We start from the raw sequence: 18,390 nt of genomic DNA, 5'->3' as shown, positions 1-18,390 counted from the left end.
TGTATTTTATGTTTACCAGAAAAAAAAACATGGTTTCCGTTTCGTGATTTCATGGTTTCTTCTTGATATTGATATACTTATTATTTGCTTCAAATATTTTTTTTTTTTTTTTAATCAAGAATAACAATCAATGCTCTTTTGTGATTTAATGGATTTGTTTAAAAATTAAAACATTACCAAAAAAAAAAAGAAAATAATAAGAAAAACTTAAAAAAATTCAATGCCTAGATTTCATTAAAAATGCTACTCTACTGTTTAATTGGCAAAAGAAATAATTCTTAAAAAAACTTAAATTGACACTATTTTTTATATATTTCTGTATTAAATATACAAAAATTAATTTGCATTTTATTTTTTAATTGAGATGCCAATTTATTATTTTATCTAAAATATTAATTAATATAAAAGAATAATAATAACATACATCTTCGATTAAAAAAAAAAATTTTAATGCTATTCAAAAGCTTTTTCTTATTTACTAATTTTTTGTTTTCTTGCGAAATTAAATATTTATTAATATTCAATGTTAAGGGGCAGAACTTATAAAAAATAGTAATGAAAATTCAAAATAAAAACATAGCATGCTTATAAAAGTCTAACGTTCAGAAGAGGCAAATATTATTATAAAATAAATTAAATATCTAGATGTATTGAAATTACTTTAACAGGCTGTTTAGTTTAATTTAAATCTAAGCAACTAATAAAATTTACAGGCAAAAAAGACATTTTCCCCAGACAAGACTTTCATAGATGTAAAAAATTGGGATACAGATCTTGGTTTCATTATTGAAAATGAATTGCCAAAAGTCCCTTTAAAAATACCATAGCTGTGAAAAAAAGTTATTCATGGTTTAATAATGTCAAAAAAAAAAAATAATAGGACTCCATGTTTTAGTTTTTGATTTGGTTTTGAAATAAGAAATTATATAAAGTCTTTATAAAATAAAGTGAAAATATCCTCCAAAAAACCTACGAAAAACTACACTTGTTGACTTTTGGCCACAATTAAAAATATATGTTTGCATAATAGAAGGACACAATTTTACATATATGCAAATAGAAAGGAAACAACGGTATTTTCGACATTTAACCTTGAATATCTTTTTGGCGCAAATGGGAATTTTGGTAAATTTTGACTAATATAAAGTTTGTTCTTTTTGTTGGGCTATTTCACTGAGTTAAACTACAGTTACTAAAATATACCTAACAAAAATTTTGATTCAATTGTTAACATATGAATGGTTGTATTGTAGTCTATATTGGTAACGCAGTTCTTTTTCTTAAAAAATATTACTGTCCAAATAACATCTCCTATACGATGTTTTACTTGAATATTGTAATAAGTTGTCAATTTTATTCCAATTGCAGTAAATACTCATTTTACATAATCTCCAATTAATTATAAATATTTTACATTGTGTTACATTGTGTCCCCATCAAGGAATAAAATCTAATCTACCCTGCGTTACCATATGTAAAAACAAACTTGAAGTAACTGCAGTTTTATTTGTAACTTTTAAAACTAAATGATACAAAATTATCAGGTGAATAAGGTAGACAAATTAATATAGCTTCAAAGTCACTGAAAAAAAGTTCTAGTGTTTATTGCGTGCTGATTGAGTTTTCCGCATTTGTGAAATGGGTATAAAGACGAAATCTGTGTTATTTTTATACTTTTACAAAGTTTTTATGCTAACAGTTTTGACAGTAACAACATTTTTTGCAATTTTGTTTTTCAATTAAGTTCATATAGTTATATATTTATTGCGTTACTGCTCCAATGCGTTACTATGAACAATAAAATAGTCAACCAATTGTTTTGTAAATATTGTTGCACGGGGAGCTCAAATACGACAATTTGTATTTTTATCTTTCTGGGGGAAAATTTTTTCTTAACTATCACAATTATTAAATTAACAATGCAGGGATGGTTCTGAGTTACATATTTGCAAGCAAATTATTATGAAAAAAAATGTCAAAAATTTAATAAATTGATGATATTTTAAGCAACAACAACACACAATTACGAGAATCTTAATTAAATAACAATAAAAAAGCAAAGATGAAATATAATTAATTAAGTTCATATGAAGTAAAGAAAAATAATATAACACGAATTGGTAAAAAACAAAAAAAAAATCACATCAAAACATCGATTGGCATCAAGATTTAGCTTTCATTGTTTTTTTTTTTTTAGTAGAAGGCGTGCAGTCATATAATAAGATAAAAAAAATATTGATTTATAGATAGACATATAAGTATGTACAAAGTGAAATTAAATAAATAAAAATAAACAAATTATATATATAAAAATCCAAATATTTCTAGTTAGATACATTTAAAGTGTTAATGGTTAAATACGGGAAGGAATAGGGCGAGGTACTTTACTTCAATTATACACCCAAGAGCAAGAGGGTGTCATATCCAATTTAATTTATGACATCTTTTATCCCATAAAAAGGAGACGACTAAGACGTCACACACTGGTAAAAAAGGACTTTTTAGGTGGACATTACTCATAAACTGCATTAAAATTGTAAATTATCTTCTTCAAGTGCTGAGGATAAATTTACTAGCTCTAGATGACTATTTTCTGCAGATTATCAGCTAGTTTCTACATTTCGGTTTTACTGGAAACAAAATTGAAACAGGTATTTGAAAATTATCTTATTGATTTTATTTATTTTTGAAGTTATAACCAAAAAAAAATTGTTGCTTTCAGTAAACTCATTTACTTAGCAACTGCTTCAATTTCAGCCGAAGTGATTTCAAATAGTTTTCGAAAAAAATTAACAAAATTGATCGAAAATCAATTTCCATCGGATTTCAGTTTCCACTTAATTTTAATTGATTTCTGACACTATTGTGCACACAATCCAACTCCAACTGGATTTCAAATTTTATCATTATTCATAAAATGCTATTCATGAATATGCTTAAAATCGATGTCAAAGATAAAAAAGTGAGAATCGATAATTTTTTACCGACTTCCAAAAGTTTGATACATCATTGAAAAGGTATATACCTTTATTAAATAGAAAAAAAGCCTAAAATTGGTTCAAAATTGACGAATATATAGTTTTTTCAATGTCAAAGTCATGTCAAAATCGTTGTTTTTGAACACATTTTGAATGCTTGAAAAGAATAGTGATTTGAGAAAAATTTAGTTATATACACTGAGGGAAGAAAAGAACTTAAAATCAACGAAAACCACGTTGATTCAACTATATTTTTCGGAATGATTTTGCGTTTAAGACGAATATTTTAAAATCAAAGTAGAACATCGTTAGTTTAAAGTAGTTTTCTGTTATAAGTACGGTGACCATATTTCTGGAAGCCAAACCCGGGACGGATAAAAAATTCGTTGGATCGTTTTGAAAATATTGATTTAAAAAAAACATTTTTAAATTTTTTTAAATGAGTTTTCATAATTCTTTTTTTGATATTAAGATTTCCTAAACGATTTTATTGCAGCGTTTTTGTTGAAATCATTTAAGTCGTTTACGAAATCAGAAATCAAGAAAATGGTTTTTTAATATTGTCTGTTAATAACTTCTAAAAAAATATTTTTTTAATCAAATTCGGGAGAGCTGTTTTTTAACATTTTTATTTAAATGGTTTTGAAATTGTAAGAACCTTAACACAATTTTTAACATGTCCTTAAAAGTTTTGAAACTTATCTGGGTTCTTTACTCTTCCATATGTTGTTCTTTATTCGAAAACATTTTTCCTGGTGTAGCAACCTGACAAACAGAAGCTGGAACTAAATAATTGACGAACATTTAAAAAAAACTAAAGCCTAGTTTAGAGGAAAAACGAAAATTTTCATACAAAACCAGCACAACGAAATCGTAAACGAAAATTTTGCTTTTCGTTGCACAGTACGCAGCTTGGGCAACGAAATTCTTACCTGTGCAAGAATATATGGAGAGTTTTTAATCGTTTTTTTACTTTGGAGACTTAAAAAATTTTTCGTTTTTCTTCAGCAACGTACTAGAAAAATTTTAATTTCCAACCACTGTTTTCTTGTTTTCCGTACAAAGTATTTAAAATATTGAATACAAAAATCAGAGAATGTGCAAATACGGGACAATCACGGGACAAATATGGGACACTTATACGTCCCGGGTTTCTTAAATAAAAACCCGGGACAAGCTGTAGAAATACGGGACAGTCCCGGGTAAACCGGGACGGATGGTCACCGTAGTTATAAGACATCCTTTAATCAAAGTTGTTTCAACTTTGAAAAAAGCTTCTATTTAAATAAAAAAAAGAAAAAATTGGCAGCCACTGGGATCACTGGGCGAATGCTTTACCAACGTGCTATCTCACTGTTGGAAATAAGGGTGATAAAATGCAACTAAAGCTAAAGTCCGACAAAAATTTAAAAAAAAATAACGTTTCAATTCTAATTTAAAGATATTTCATAGTAGTTTTTTCAACATTTAAACAACGTTGACCATACCTATTACATTTTATGTTGCGTTTTGTTCCTTCAGTGTACCAAATTCAAATTGGGCTCATGGGCCGTTACTTGTTTCACTAAAATTTAGATCACACTCATGGGGAAACATAGCATGAAGCGAATCCGAATTTTTTTTTTATTAATTTGGGCTCAAATGGCTTATAATCCATTTCTTACCTAATTTTCTTCATAAGTGCATTAAAGGAATGCAGTAAAAGTTCTCATTATAAAAAGCTTTTAAAATAATCTGTTCACTCACATTAGTTGTGGACACCAGAATCCTTTTCTTGAGTGGTTTGTTCCCCAGATTTCAATTAAATCATTCCGTAAAAATTAAATTTTCACAGAAAATCTCCAATATAGTATGTGTATGGCTACAAATATTACCGGTGTGCAATCTCTATGAATTACTCGTCCGGACAACGAAAACCGGAAGATGGGCACAGACGGGCAAAAAAAGTTGCAGAACTTCAAAAAATTGTTTAGACGCTTAATTCTATCAAATGGGTCTCCACTGTTTATTAGGCATTGTTTACAAAACAATCTATGTGTTGCATATACACATATAGTGCTGACAACTCTTGACAATTTTCAAAAAAAAAAAAATTAATTCGTTTGAAAACAAACAGAGCTAAAACACGTTATCTTAAAAAATTATGCATAATGTAATAAGTCCTGGAATCATGTGTTGCTCTGAAACGACTGCTCTGTTTAACTAGAGAAATTGCCTTAAATGAAACAAATTGGGTGGTTTCATAGTTGTCAATCATTCCTTATAACTGTGTAAAGTCCAGTTTGTCGTTTAATTGACTTCAAATTTCAACCAAATGTCCACCTAGATGGAGCATTTTTACCACTGTGCGTCACCTCATTTGTCGAATTTAAACAAGTAATTGAGAAGTTATGAGGGAACATACATGCATACAATTCTGCAAAAAAATATATAGAAATATTCTGTATTCATTGACAAAAATATTATTTTTGGAAATTCATGAGTACATTAAGGGCCAATTCCTTAAGACTTACAACTCACAACCATTCGTGTGAGGATGTTATTTTTGTTTGCGTGAATATGGAGGAGTCAGAACTGCTGAGGTGAGATGCAGTCTTTTCAACTCCTCGCGAGGCAGTAGGCACCCTGGATTTGAACTCAGAACCTTTGGCTATAGAATATTGCACTATAACAATTAAGTTACGGTATACTAAATTGAAATAGCCTGGGAAAAGTTAGAAGTTAGGTAGGAGCAAAACCTTATCAATTTTCGTCTAATTTACGCAATTCCTACACGGAGAAAAAAGTGTCACGTTAAAATAAGATGACCGCACATTAAATTTCACCACTTTAAATTAAGGTGATATCCGCTTAAAATAAGGTGATTCCACTTAAACTCAGTTAAATTAAGCGGATCACACCTTAATTTAAGCAGATTTCTGCATGGTTTTTTGCTAAGATGCGACTGTCACTTTAAATTAAGGTGACACTTTTTTCTCCGTGTAAGTACCAGCAGCCTTTTGATGAGTAGCAATCAATTTGATTGTTGATAATATCTATCATCTAGTTGATAAATCGTTATCAACTGGTTATTTTAAACATATTTTTAATTGTTCATTGTGAATGATATTTTTTTTTAAATATTTTTTGACGTCTGGCATTTGACGTTGACGCTCTTTTTTTATGGCTGGATGGATAGAAATTTTGTTTTATGAAAATCTAAGTTGTTCTTCAAAATTTTTTACAAAAAAATTTTATTCAGGAACAACAACAGAAAGTAATTCAGAATAATGGTAAAAATAATGTAACAAAATCCTGAAGCTGTCTCACTGGCACTGAATACGTTCAAAAGAAGTTAATATCAATTTATTGATAGAATTGATAAAAAATTAAATTTCAATATCTTAGCAAAAGAGCTTTCAAAAACTGAGAACAATGCTCACCGATATTGATTGAAATTTAATTGAATTAAAATTCTATTAAAAGTTGACCAGTTTTCCCATAAATTAGGTTTTAAAATACCAAATTTTAGAATTTATCAACTATCAAATCGATAGTTGACAAAACACCATACGAGTGCATAGTGACGATTTGCTGGGCGAGGAGGGGGTTAGGTTAGGTGTTATTGGATGTAGAAAAGTAAAAATTTAAATAAAACAAAAAAAAAAAAAAAACACTGAGAAAATTTCAAACACTGACACAACATTATTAGAAAAAAAAAATGTTTAAAAATTTGTTTGGGACGTACACACACAACATGTTTTTACAACGCATTCTCGATCAAGAGGTTTTTTGCTTTTAGACAATTTTCTAAGTCTTTCGTTGTTTTTTTTTTTTTTTTTTTATAAATTTTTGTTTGGTTAAGTTAATTTAGAATTCACAAAACACAATTTTTTTAATTATGTAAAAGAAAACATTTTTTGTTTGGCATTATTTTTCTGTTTGTTTTGTTTTGTTTTCTGATTCTGATTATTGCTTTTTTTTGCTTTTGGTTATGTTAATGACATATGTTAATTACATATGATATGGATTTCGGCTGGTTGGTAGCAGTAGAGTAGCACAAGCACCTGTCCTGAGGATGATGTCTGTAGATACGATGATACGTCCGTCTCGATCATACAGCTTCTCAGTGTATCAGGTATGAACATCCCTTTTTGCACACAACCTTGTGCAACAAAGTCTGGTTGTTGTTGTGTTTGTTTTGTTCTTTTAGGGGGGAAGGGGGGGCTTTCTGTCAATCTTTGTATTATTTTATTTTATTTCTCTTTCTGCCTCTCTCTCTCTCTCTATCTCTCTCTCTCTTCCTCCTTAAAATTTGGGTAATAATTTAAGGTTTCTCTATTTGGATCCTTTTATTTTAAGTTTTAACTAAAAAATAAATGATGTTGTTTTGTTGATCCAACAAATTGGCATCCTATATTGGCAAAAACGATAGAAACGATATAAAAATTGGTAAAATTTGTGTAGCAGGCTCAGAGAGAGTGAGTGAAAGCACAGGAATAGTCATTTAGAATTTGCTTAATTAGGTAGGTATTAATATAAAAAAAAATAAAGTTGCATTAAAATTAGCTTACCTTTTGTGTAGTGCTGGAGGTTCTTTTACTTAGTCGATGTAACAGGAACTTTTTTTCTTTATTGTACGTGCTGCTTATTTGAAATTGGACAAAATGAAAAAAATTTTCCATGATTTTTGCAATTGATTCGATGTGTGTGAGAGTGTGTGTTAATGCAATTCTGTGAGAAGTCCTTATTTGTTTAGGTAGAAATCAAATTACGGTGTCTGTAGACTGAAGTTTTTGTCTGGATTAAGATACCTGTAAAATTAGGAAATTTCATAATAATTTAAAAGGTACAGAGGATCTGGTTTAAAAATAGAAATATCATAAAATAAAAATGCCTTAAATGTCTCAAAATTGAATTTATTCAAAAAGAGAGAATAAAAATCTAAGCCAGTGTTAAACTAAAATATTCGGTATCCTTTTTTTCATTTACTTGTAAAAAAGGAAATAGAATTCATTGAAAAGGTTAAACAAAAATAATAACGAAAGGTTTGCCAAAAATAACTTCAGGATTCAGATTTTAATCTTTCAATGTCTTTATTTTATGCAGTATCCATCAGATTCTTTTCCATGGCCAGTGTTCAGAAAAAAAAAACAAGCATCACTAAAAATCGGCCACATAACTAATTGTAAAAGAATCCGCACGCAGGTACATATATTTCTGCCGCAACGTAGAGATGAAACTGCATAATTTTTGTTCAAATTTCTATTTATTTTCGTTTAAGGTATAATTCCTATAAGTTCTATTTGTCGAAGACATCTCTCGCATCTTTGAAAAAAATTAAAACAATTGAGCTCCAAACAAAATAGACATAAAAAATTGCAAGCCCGTAAATTTTTCTCACAGAGCTAAAAATTGATAGCATTGAAACATTGATATAAGTAAAATGTCAAAAGTCTTTGAAAATCCTATGTATGAATAAAAAGTTATTCAAAGTTAAATGTCGGAAAACTTGGTTTTTCATATATATTTTTGAAACGGGGAAAGCGATAAAATAAAGGATATGGAAAACTGGAAAGTTTTGTAATTCCTTGAAAAGAAACTAATGCCACCTTTTTTACAACCAATAGTTTAGAAGATATCGCGATATTACAAAACCAACAAGACTTCCATATACTTTTTGTATAGCCTCCCTCATTTCAAAGTTGTATAAGAAAAACTAACTAACTAAACTTAAATAATAAAATATATATTTATAATTAAAATAATATTAATATTATTACATAAAATAAAAATATTTGCGTTAAGATTGTTTCATACAACAAAAAAAAAAGTACTCATACGCCACAGTGACTTTCTTAGTTTCCTTTAATTTAGTTGATAGTTGGATAGTAAAACCATCTGAACTTTTTGGCCATTTACTTACTGAAAATTATACGATTGAGGAGTAAAAATTTTGACAGTGGGGCTTCCACAGAGCTGAATATAATTTGTTTTCTTCTTTATACGCAAAAAATTACCTTTAATTATATAAATTAAATAATTTTTTGTTTTTGTCGAGGTGGAAAAACGATTGCCGTTTGCTATTTTGTATGAAAGTTGCATTAATGAATTGTTTTTCTTTTTTAATGTTTCTTAAACAGAGCGGATTTTAGGAATGTATCAGGAACTCAAGCTGGACAAACAAGTGCAAATGGATTTCTACGTTTATCTCAAAATGACGATTAGAGGATTTTTAATTTTTCAAACTACCTATAGAAATAATATACACGACTGGGTCGTACGAACTTGCTCTTAGAACTAAACACTTTTTAAACAAAAATTTAGTAAATGTATAAAAAAACTACAAATGTAAAAACAACTTTAAATAAAATTGAGCTCCAAAAAGTATTCAGTTTTTAGAAAAAAAATTTTCAAAATCGTTAGAGCCGTTTTTTAAAAAAAGTAATTTTTATTTATAAATACCTAATTAATGAAAAAAAAAATTTAAATAATAAATTTGGTATGCCATTTTGTAGAAACTTTTAATCAATTCGTAAAATCAAAATGACAAAAAAAATTCAATGTCAATTTTTCGAAAATTTGAATTTTCAAAAGCAGAATTTCAACTATTTTTTTTAAATCCAAAAATTTTTTCAAAATTATTAATTTGTATTTATATCTAGGCAATATAAAGGTTTTCGCATAGAAAAATTCGTAAAAAATGAACAAGTAATTTGGATAGTTTGAAATTTAAAAAACCATTTTATGTGAGGTACCGTTAAAAAGGATTTTTGAAAAGAAAAAAACTTTTTTCATCAAAAGATAAACCTTATTCAAAAACTAATACATAGGTACTTGATTTTTTTAATAAAAATCGTAGGAGCCGTTTGCTAGAAAATTAAACTTTCCCAAAATTGGTATATGACAGGTATCGTTATGTTAACTCCAAAACCCCTCTGTACAGGATCCAAAAACTGCTACATACCAAGTTTGAAGTAGATAGTTTTTTTACTTGCTCAATAGGCCAAGTATTGGTTTCGTGTAAAAAAAAAATTCGAGGTTTTAATCAAAACTAACATTACGATGATGGAGAAGCCCAAAAAAGTGGGTTTCGTCATGACGTCCGTCGGTCTGTGCGTCGGTGCGTCGGTGCGTCCGTGCGTCCGTGCGTCCATCTGTACAAGTAGCTACAGCCTAAACGAGTTAACGGATTTTCTTGAAATTTGGTATGGATGTTTTTTTCGTAATTTCCAAGGTTGGTTTTTTTTTTGTTTTTTAATATCTCGCTTAGAACGTATACCTCCCATACAAAATTTTCGAGTTATTGCAATTTTATCGAAAACGGCTCTAACGATTTCGATTAAATTTAGCACACGTAATGCTGTATATAGTTCTAACATAACTGCGTTTTTAGTTTTTCTCAAAAAATACGTATAGTGGAAATATGGTCTTTAAATTTTTTAAATCGCGGATGTCGGCTCTTCCCGTACATTATTATGGAGTTATTGCAATTTTCTCAAAAATGGCTCTAAGGATTTTGATAAAATTTTGCATACGTAATATTCAAAGTAATTGCAGTAAAACTGCGTTTTTAGTTTTTCTCAAAAAAGTCAAGTCAAATAAAAAAAAATTTTATTTAACTAACATTTGGCCTCCATGCCGGCTCTTCCCCTACATCAACCAAATTTCTTAAAAATGTATATAGAGGCAGCTCTAATAACCTACAAGTAAGCTAACATAAAAGTGCTTTGAACTGCAAGAGCAAGTACGTGCGGCCCCAGTCGTGCATTTTATTTTTTTTTATTTAAGAGGTTGGTAATTTTAAAAAAGTTTTTCTATCATAATTTTAGAATGAAGTGTGGGCTAGCGAAAAAAAAATGTTGGACTAACCTTGTGCAAACGAACCAAGTGGATTTGAAAAAAAAAAAAAAAAAAAAAAAAAAAAATAGCATTTGGGGGTGTCAACTTCACATATTCAATTTCTTTGAAAAATGTACTCATTAAATAAATTGTTTTTTTTTAAGAAGTTTGCCTTTTTATCTATTTTATTGAAACTCATACAGTTCCAGAACGTAGTTTTTACGAATAGTTAATTTTTAATATTCGTCGAAATTTTTACAATTTTGGCTATTTAACCATGTATAAGGTATTTCAAATATAATACTGAATGTAGTGTTTCTGTTGTTGAGTATAATTTTTATTAAAAGTCCACTCATAACAAATATGATAGTAAATGACTTTAAATACAAATTATACTAAAACAACAAAAACAAATTTGTTACTCTTAGCCTGTTTTTGGATTTTGTTGTTAATAATCGTTACCTCTGTAAGAATAATTTAATAAAACACTATGGTTATCATGCATTTTGTGAAGAAATTGGTCCAAAGTCAAAAATTATCTCATTCGGCAAGAAAAATGAAACACACTTAAAAAAATAATGTCTGAGCAATCAAGAAAACATATCAAATTTGGACGCAGTTGCAGAAAATAATATTTCTACTAAAAATAAAAATAGTAACAAAGTTTCTACCAATAATTTAGTCAAGTTAAGTCTAATTTGTTCGTCTACCTTTGGTCCATGTTATTCCCATCAACATTTCCGTTTGTCCAACCTTCAAAAAAAAAAAAAAAAAACAGAGCTAATTCTTTTTTTTTAGAGGAAGTCTGCAAAATGAAAAATCGTCTAAAACGCTCAAATTTTGAGATAGACGTATAAAACCAATTGTTTGTTCACCCCGAGTTCTATTAACATACCAAAATATTATCGTTTCCCCACCCTCCGTTTAGGAGAAATTCAATGCACTGAAAAATTGAAGATCCCCAAAAATCAATTTTCTCAAAAAATTTAAATTGCTGTCATTTTTCCAACTTCACACAAAATATTTTTATTTTGTTTTCTAAAATCCCCAAAAATTCACACGGTCATCGTTTGTCCACCTCGAGAAATGGATACAAACCAAAAATCATCGTTTGTAAACGTCCACCCTTAATTTAAGAGATAATCAAAATGGAATTTTTCAAAAATTCCCAGCAAAAGTTACGCATACACCACAGTGTATGTACTGAAAACTTCAAAATCTGAAAATTCCCAACGACAGAAATTTGAATTTTTGTATACAGTATTTATCGCTTATAAGAAACACGCTTATAAGAAAACCTCGCTTACAAGAAACTCGAACAAAATCACCGTGTACTTTACCATATATTTTAATGTTGAATTATATGTTTATAAGAAACACGTTTATAAGAAAAACACTGATAAAAGAAACATTTTTCAAACCACGGACTTTCTTGCACACACATAAAGTTGGTTGGATTTAAGAAACTTTCAAAAAAATTACGAAACTAAAAAAACATTAGCCCTAAAGAAAAATTCAAAGCAACCTGTGCAAATGTCATTTGAGTTTGACATTATTTGAAGAGAATTTCAGTTCAGTGGTTAATTTGTTATTTGTTGTGTTTGTGTTCTTTATATCCCTGCTGTGTTTACCTTTGCTAAAAATGTTGCTCAGCAAAGTACTTTTTAGTGCATCTGAATCTATTCAAAGACATTTTTTTCTATTGAAGAAATGGAGTTGAATACAAGCAGAACAACGTAGCAGTAGATACTTCAGGCCAAAGGAACACAGCTAATATTTCACTTAAAACTAAATTGATACATAATCCTTGAATAAATTAAATCGGGAAAAAATAGAAAAGAAATCTGTGAAAAATATAAATAGCTACATAATTATGTAGTTATATAATTGGGTTGAATATTTAGGCGAAGATAAGTTTGTAATACTACTGGGTCATGGTATAAAAAGAGACGGTATGATCATTAGAACAAACTCTGTATAGAGAACTGTCAAAACTTAAAAATGGCTACTTAAGGTTTTGACAGCTGCCTATTGAAATTGTTGTTGTAATCAAATTTGTCTTGAAAATTATTTGTTGCTTTTGACTTTGCCAAGTATAAAACGTCAAAACCTTATTACCCCATTTTGTAAGATGGCGGCTCTAATGATCATACCTTGTCTTTTTATACCATGCTACTGGGTAGTAGATGTGTATAAGAAACTTGTTTCTTATATCCGTATAAGAAACTTGTTTCTTATATCAGTATAAGAAACTTGTTTCTTATATCCGTTCTAAGAATATAAGAAACACTCGGTTATAAGAAACAAATATTGTGCAATTTTTGAGTTTCTTATAAGCGTTATGTACTGTACCTACAAGTAGGTACATAGCTTCAATAAAAAGACCTAGCTAGACCTTACTATCCTCCCCCAAATGCTTTGTTTGTTTTTTTTTTTTTGAAAGTTATTCGAAATATAATTTAGTGATGTTTACCTATTTGAGATTTGTTTTTATTTTAAACAATTTATTTTTTATTTTTAAACAATTTTGAAAACCTTTAGAAATACTGTTGAATACATTTTTCTTCACTGTTCACTTTTCAAAAGGTCGACCAAAAATTGTTTTTTTTTTTTGGCGGGGTAGATATATAGATTCATACGGTGTGGAAACTTGTATTGTTTGTTCTCATCTTCTCATTTGTCGAATTTCAAATGAAATAACAGAATTATATTGGTTACAGCCTCCAAATACCCCCCCCCCTCCCCCTGCCTCTGGCTACGTATCTGATTTAAATCATCGCTAAGTGGTATCAACTTAACATAATAGAGCCTTGCTGTAGAACAGTAGTTGTTTTCTTAGAATATACTCAAGAATCACTTTTTACATTTTCCTAATACAGTCGACTCTTTCAAAGTCGAACTTTCACGGAACGCAAATATTGTTTCAAGTTAGAGGAAAATTCGAGTTCGAGGGATTAGTATTTTCTTTTTTCTTCAAATTTTTTTTATTGAAAATGGTGAAAAAATTCTAGTTAGAGCTAAATTCGACTTAGAGATAGTTCGACTGTATCTTATAACTTGTAGTTATATAAATATCAAAAATTTATTCTCGACTTAATTTTTAGACCAACTAGCTCGCACGATCTTGATTTAAAGAGCAACCTTATTACAATTTACAAGTATCAATTTAGTAGTTGATAAAAATAAAATTTCGATGTCATTATTATTTAATAAACAAAAATTTTGAAAACAATGAATGATGCGGATGCCAACCGTTATTAATTGAAATGTTATTGAAATGAAATTCCATTAAAAGTTGACTGGTTTTCTCATAAATTAGGTTTTAAAACACTAAATTTTAGTATTTATCAACTATCAATTGATAATTGGAATTCGTAATACGGGTGAAGAGTTTGTCTTTTCTCGGTTAATAGCCTTACAATTACACTATTCAACAAAACTAGTAATAACTATAACACTATTTACGAAAGATTTTAACTTTCAAAACAATCCTTTATCTATTCTTCATAGTTATTCAATATTTCAATTAATGTCTCCCTTCCTCAATCTCATATAGATTTATAAATTTAACTTAAAATATTTTTGATAAATTTTATCTTTGAAAACAAACAAAAAAGGCTTAATACTTACCATTTTCCTTTCTGGCCTACAGCAAACGAAACTAAACACATGTTTTGTTTTTCAAATAGGTACAATTTTGAAGCAAACACTTTTGATTGCTTCTTTTCACGACACACATTTTTCCTCGTTTAGTTTAAAGTTTTATTTGCTTATATTTTGTTTGTTTGTTGTTCTATAAAAATAAATTTATAATAAAAACAGAATATTTTAAGTAATATCAAAATATCAAATAGAAAAATTAAAAATATTTTTTTTTTAAATTAAGATATCTAGCAGCAAGTCTTAATTTTGACAGTTTGTTTAAAAGTTAAAAAAAAAAAAATAGGCCACTATTCCAACTGAATGATAAACTTAAGTTTTGATGAGTTTTTTTTTCGAAAATTTAGATTGAAAATAGATCTGGCGAAACAAAACCAAAAACTTTTACATATACCAATATTATTTGTAAAAAACCGACACGTTTTCTTGTGTTTACATTTTAACAAAACTAAAATCCATTCTAAAGTAAACACAATTTTTTAATTCACATTATTATAAAAATAAGATAAATCAGAAATAAAACGAAAACGATTTAAAAAAATTATTATCAGTAATAAATTATTGTCCTTTCAACATCCTGTGGTTGCATTTATTCAATATTAATATTATCTAGAGGAAGGTACACAAAAAATAATAAACAAACCAATCTTCATTCAAATTAAATTAAAAAAAAAATGAAAATAAAGAATTTTTATATGTCTGTCATAATATACGCAAAATAAAAAAAAAATGAAAGTTAATCCTTCTTTTTAGAAAAAAAGCTCCTATCACGTAATTCATATTATGTGATGAATAGTATCGACAAAGTAAATAAAAAGTCTAACCAAAAAAAGATATTTTTTTTTTTAATTTTAACAAACCCACCATTTTTATTTTTATGTAATAAAAATGCTTAAAAAAAATACAAAAATTTTATATTTATTTCCTCCTTAGGCGCACACAATCTCTCACAAAGAAAATAAATTATATTAACAAAACAAAAAAAAAAAAAAAAAATAACCACAGGACAAAATAAGAAAATTATATATTTTTGCTCCTTGAAACTGTTATTAGTTCACTAAATATAAATTTGAATAAATATTTTAAATTAACATTTTCGGATTTTTTTTTAAATCTTTATCTTAAAAATGTCAAGCAATTTTCCTTTCCGAACAGATCACGTCGTGTCGTTGCCGTCGATGATAAACAAGGGACGCGACGACGCATCACAAAACTATAAAACGTAGAAAGTCGATGGACATGGATGCAATTTTTTTTACATAGAAAAAATTAAATTTCTTTCAAATCTATCTAAATTTTGTTCTTAAACTTAAAAAATTATAAAATTTTGTATAAGCAATCTAAAAACCAAAAAAAAAAATATACAAACCTCAGAGACTTGGTTTGAATTGAGATGATGAAAGTATTGTCAGGATAACATTTAACATCGAAATAGATACAAGAAAAAAAAATATTTTTTTTTTTTTTTTGAAAAATAACAAGACGAAAAGCAAAATAGAATCCGTTCAGGTATTTTTATTTATATTTTAAAAAAAAAGTATAAGAAGTTTAAAAAAGAAAAACAACACACACAGTATAGATAGTTGTTGTTAAAAGTGCTTTTTGAGTGTAGATAGTGTGTTGTAACGAGTATAGAATATTGTAGGGAAAATAAAGGACCGTAATGAAAAACAAATGTCAAGAAACTAAAATAACGTGTTGTAGATATTTTTTGAGACTGCCCAACACACTCTGAGGTTTAGTTAGATAGGTAGCTAGAGAGATAGATTTGTATGCCTTGTGCTTGTGCCTTGCCTTTGCCGTGGTATTAAAGAGCGAGAGAGAGTTGTTGCACAATGACTTGGTGGAATGAGTATAGGTATTTTTGTGCGCGCTATTTCTGTGAGAGGTTTTCCCTATCGGAGTGTCAGACTTCAGACATGAGACATCCCATCATCATCACCATCATCATTATCAACAGAAAACAGAAATATTTAATTTCGTCTATTGGGTAAAATGGTAACTTTGCTTTGCTTTCTTTGGAAATATCAAAAAACAAGTACATATATAGAGAAATTACGATAGAAGAATTTTTCTCGTGTCTGGGGTCTTTGGTGAAAATGCTTTTTTTTAATTACTTTTTTTGTTTTTTTTTTATTTAGTTTCAAGGAAATGTACGTACGCATGTCTTAAATATTTAGAGAAATTTAAGATTTAAATATAGTTGCCAATCAAAGGAAAATCTCTTAACAAAAAAAAAAAAGAAAACAAAAAACTAGGGATGTAAATTTATCTATAAATATGGATCACATCTGATAGAAAATCATAATTGGTCTAATAGATTACAAAAAAAATAAAATGGACCTTTGTTTTTCTTTTAGCCAATCAATCACCATTTATTGTCTCGTTTACGATTTATTAATGTTTTTTTTTTATACCTGCATACATATATTTTGCAGATAGTTATTATGTAGGAATTTAAATTTAAAAAATATATAACATAAATGAGTCAATTTGTCCGCTACGTCCTAAACGGGTGCTTCGACTCACTTAAAACTTGGTAGAAAAATTTTGTTTTAAGCCTTAACTACTGGCCTTTTTTTATAAAAATAAGGAAAATGACCCATATCTCAAAAAAAAAAAATGTAAAATTCAAACCAAAATATTATAATAATAACATTTTCACTATAAAAAAAATGTGAAAAATAAGTATAACATGAAAAACTACCCAATTACCACACTAGCCATTTTAGTCGATTGCTAAGTAGGCCATTTTACCCGTTCAGGTTTTTTTTTTATTATACCGTAAAAACTGAAATAGTTCCAATTCAACTTATTTTAGTAAATTAATAAGATATGCTTCATGTTTACATACATTAAATAATTATTTTCTCCAAATTAAATTTATTTTATAGAGTTTGCAAAATTTTAGTACATAGATGCAAATTTATTTTATTTATCTGATTTTGATTTGATTTCTTCTAAAGAAGAAATAAAAGTATTTTATATTTTAGAAAATTTGGAAGAAATCTACCAAAGTGGTAACATAGATTCTGCCTGGCAAGTCATTGCGGCGCGGCAGTGGCGGAGGCGATGGCAATGGTTTTCCTCGTCGAGGAGTGTAAAAGTCTCTATGGTTGTTCGACAGTAGAAGACAATTTTATTCATACCAAAATTAAAATATTTTCCATATTTTATTTTAAGATAGTTTGTTTATTTTCTGTTTTCTGTTTTACCGACCCACAAGCCACAACTCCAACAAATTAGTTTTCCTGGTTTTTAGATGCTCTAAAGTCGCTGATGGTTGTGTAGTTTTCTTTTTTCTTTTTTGTTGATTTTGTGTATAGTGGTTGGCGATTTTTTCACAGCTAACCTTTGATATTTTTTTGTTGAAATTTTCTTGAAGGCGAAAAAAATAGAGTTTGCATGGAATTTTTTGGCTGAAATTTTACCGCCAACCCGAGAGATGTATTGGCATGGGAAAAAATAAATGCCCATTTCATACAACGACCCCGAAAACCCACCGGGAACATCGCTACTTTTGGCTGGTTGTTACGCAAAAGAATGTGTCCCTTGCAACTATCTTAAAGAAGCGTTAACCCGGTTCACGGTCGGTTTTCAACATCGTGTGAAATGGCCCTAAGGGTTTTCTAGAAATAACTCTGTATTCCTGTGTTAAAACTGGGTTGGGGTCGAAATTCTGTATGTGCAAAATGCTGTAGGAACAAAATTCTGAAAGTCAAAATTCTGTATAGCAAAATTCTGGTTGGTCAAAATACTGTATTTCAAAATTCTGTACATCAAAATTCTGTAAATCAAAATTCTGTAAAAATGCTGTAAAAAAATATCGTTTTGATAATGTAAAAAAGTGCGCGCGCACTTTTACAGAATTTTTACAGAATTTTGATATACAGTATTTTGCCGTACGGAATTTTACAAAACAGAATTTTGC

The 18,390-nt window shown here is 28.5% G+C and overlaps 1 protein-coding gene across 5 annotated transcripts in view; it reads right to left on the bottom strand.

Moving 5' to 3' along the window:
* The window catches only part of LOC129920683 (nuclear factor 1 X-type), a 35,168-nt gene extending 18,971 nt beyond the window's left edge, over positions 1–16,197 (bottom strand). The window contains exons 1-4 of one of the 5 annotated variants that reach the window (XM_056002159.1): positions 15,829–16,197; positions 14,430–14,592; positions 7,532–7,771; positions 7,025–7,371 (exon numbers count right to left, since the gene is read on the bottom strand). In XM_056002159.1, coding sequence (XP_055858134.1) covers positions 7,025–7,105 — 81 coding nt within the window. In that variant the 5' untranslated portion in view covers positions 7,106–7,371; positions 7,532–7,771; positions 14,430–14,592; positions 15,829–16,197. Of the gene's footprint in view, positions 1–6,705; positions 7,372–7,531; positions 7,772–14,429; positions 14,593–15,323; positions 15,452–15,828 lie in introns of those variants that run through there. The other 4 variants (XM_056002160.1, XM_056002162.1, XM_056002157.1 and 1 more) reach the window with 4 other exon arrangements.
* Positions 16,198–18,390: the final 2,193 nt, after the last annotated feature.

The sequence above is a fragment of the Episyrphus balteatus genome, chromosome X (assembly GCF_945859705.1).
Source record: "Episyrphus balteatus chromosome X, idEpiBalt1.1, whole genome shotgun sequence".
NCBI lineage: Eukaryota > Metazoa > Arthropoda > Insecta > Diptera > Syrphidae > Episyrphus > Episyrphus balteatus.
This window is presented reverse-complemented; position numbering and strand designations above follow the sequence as displayed.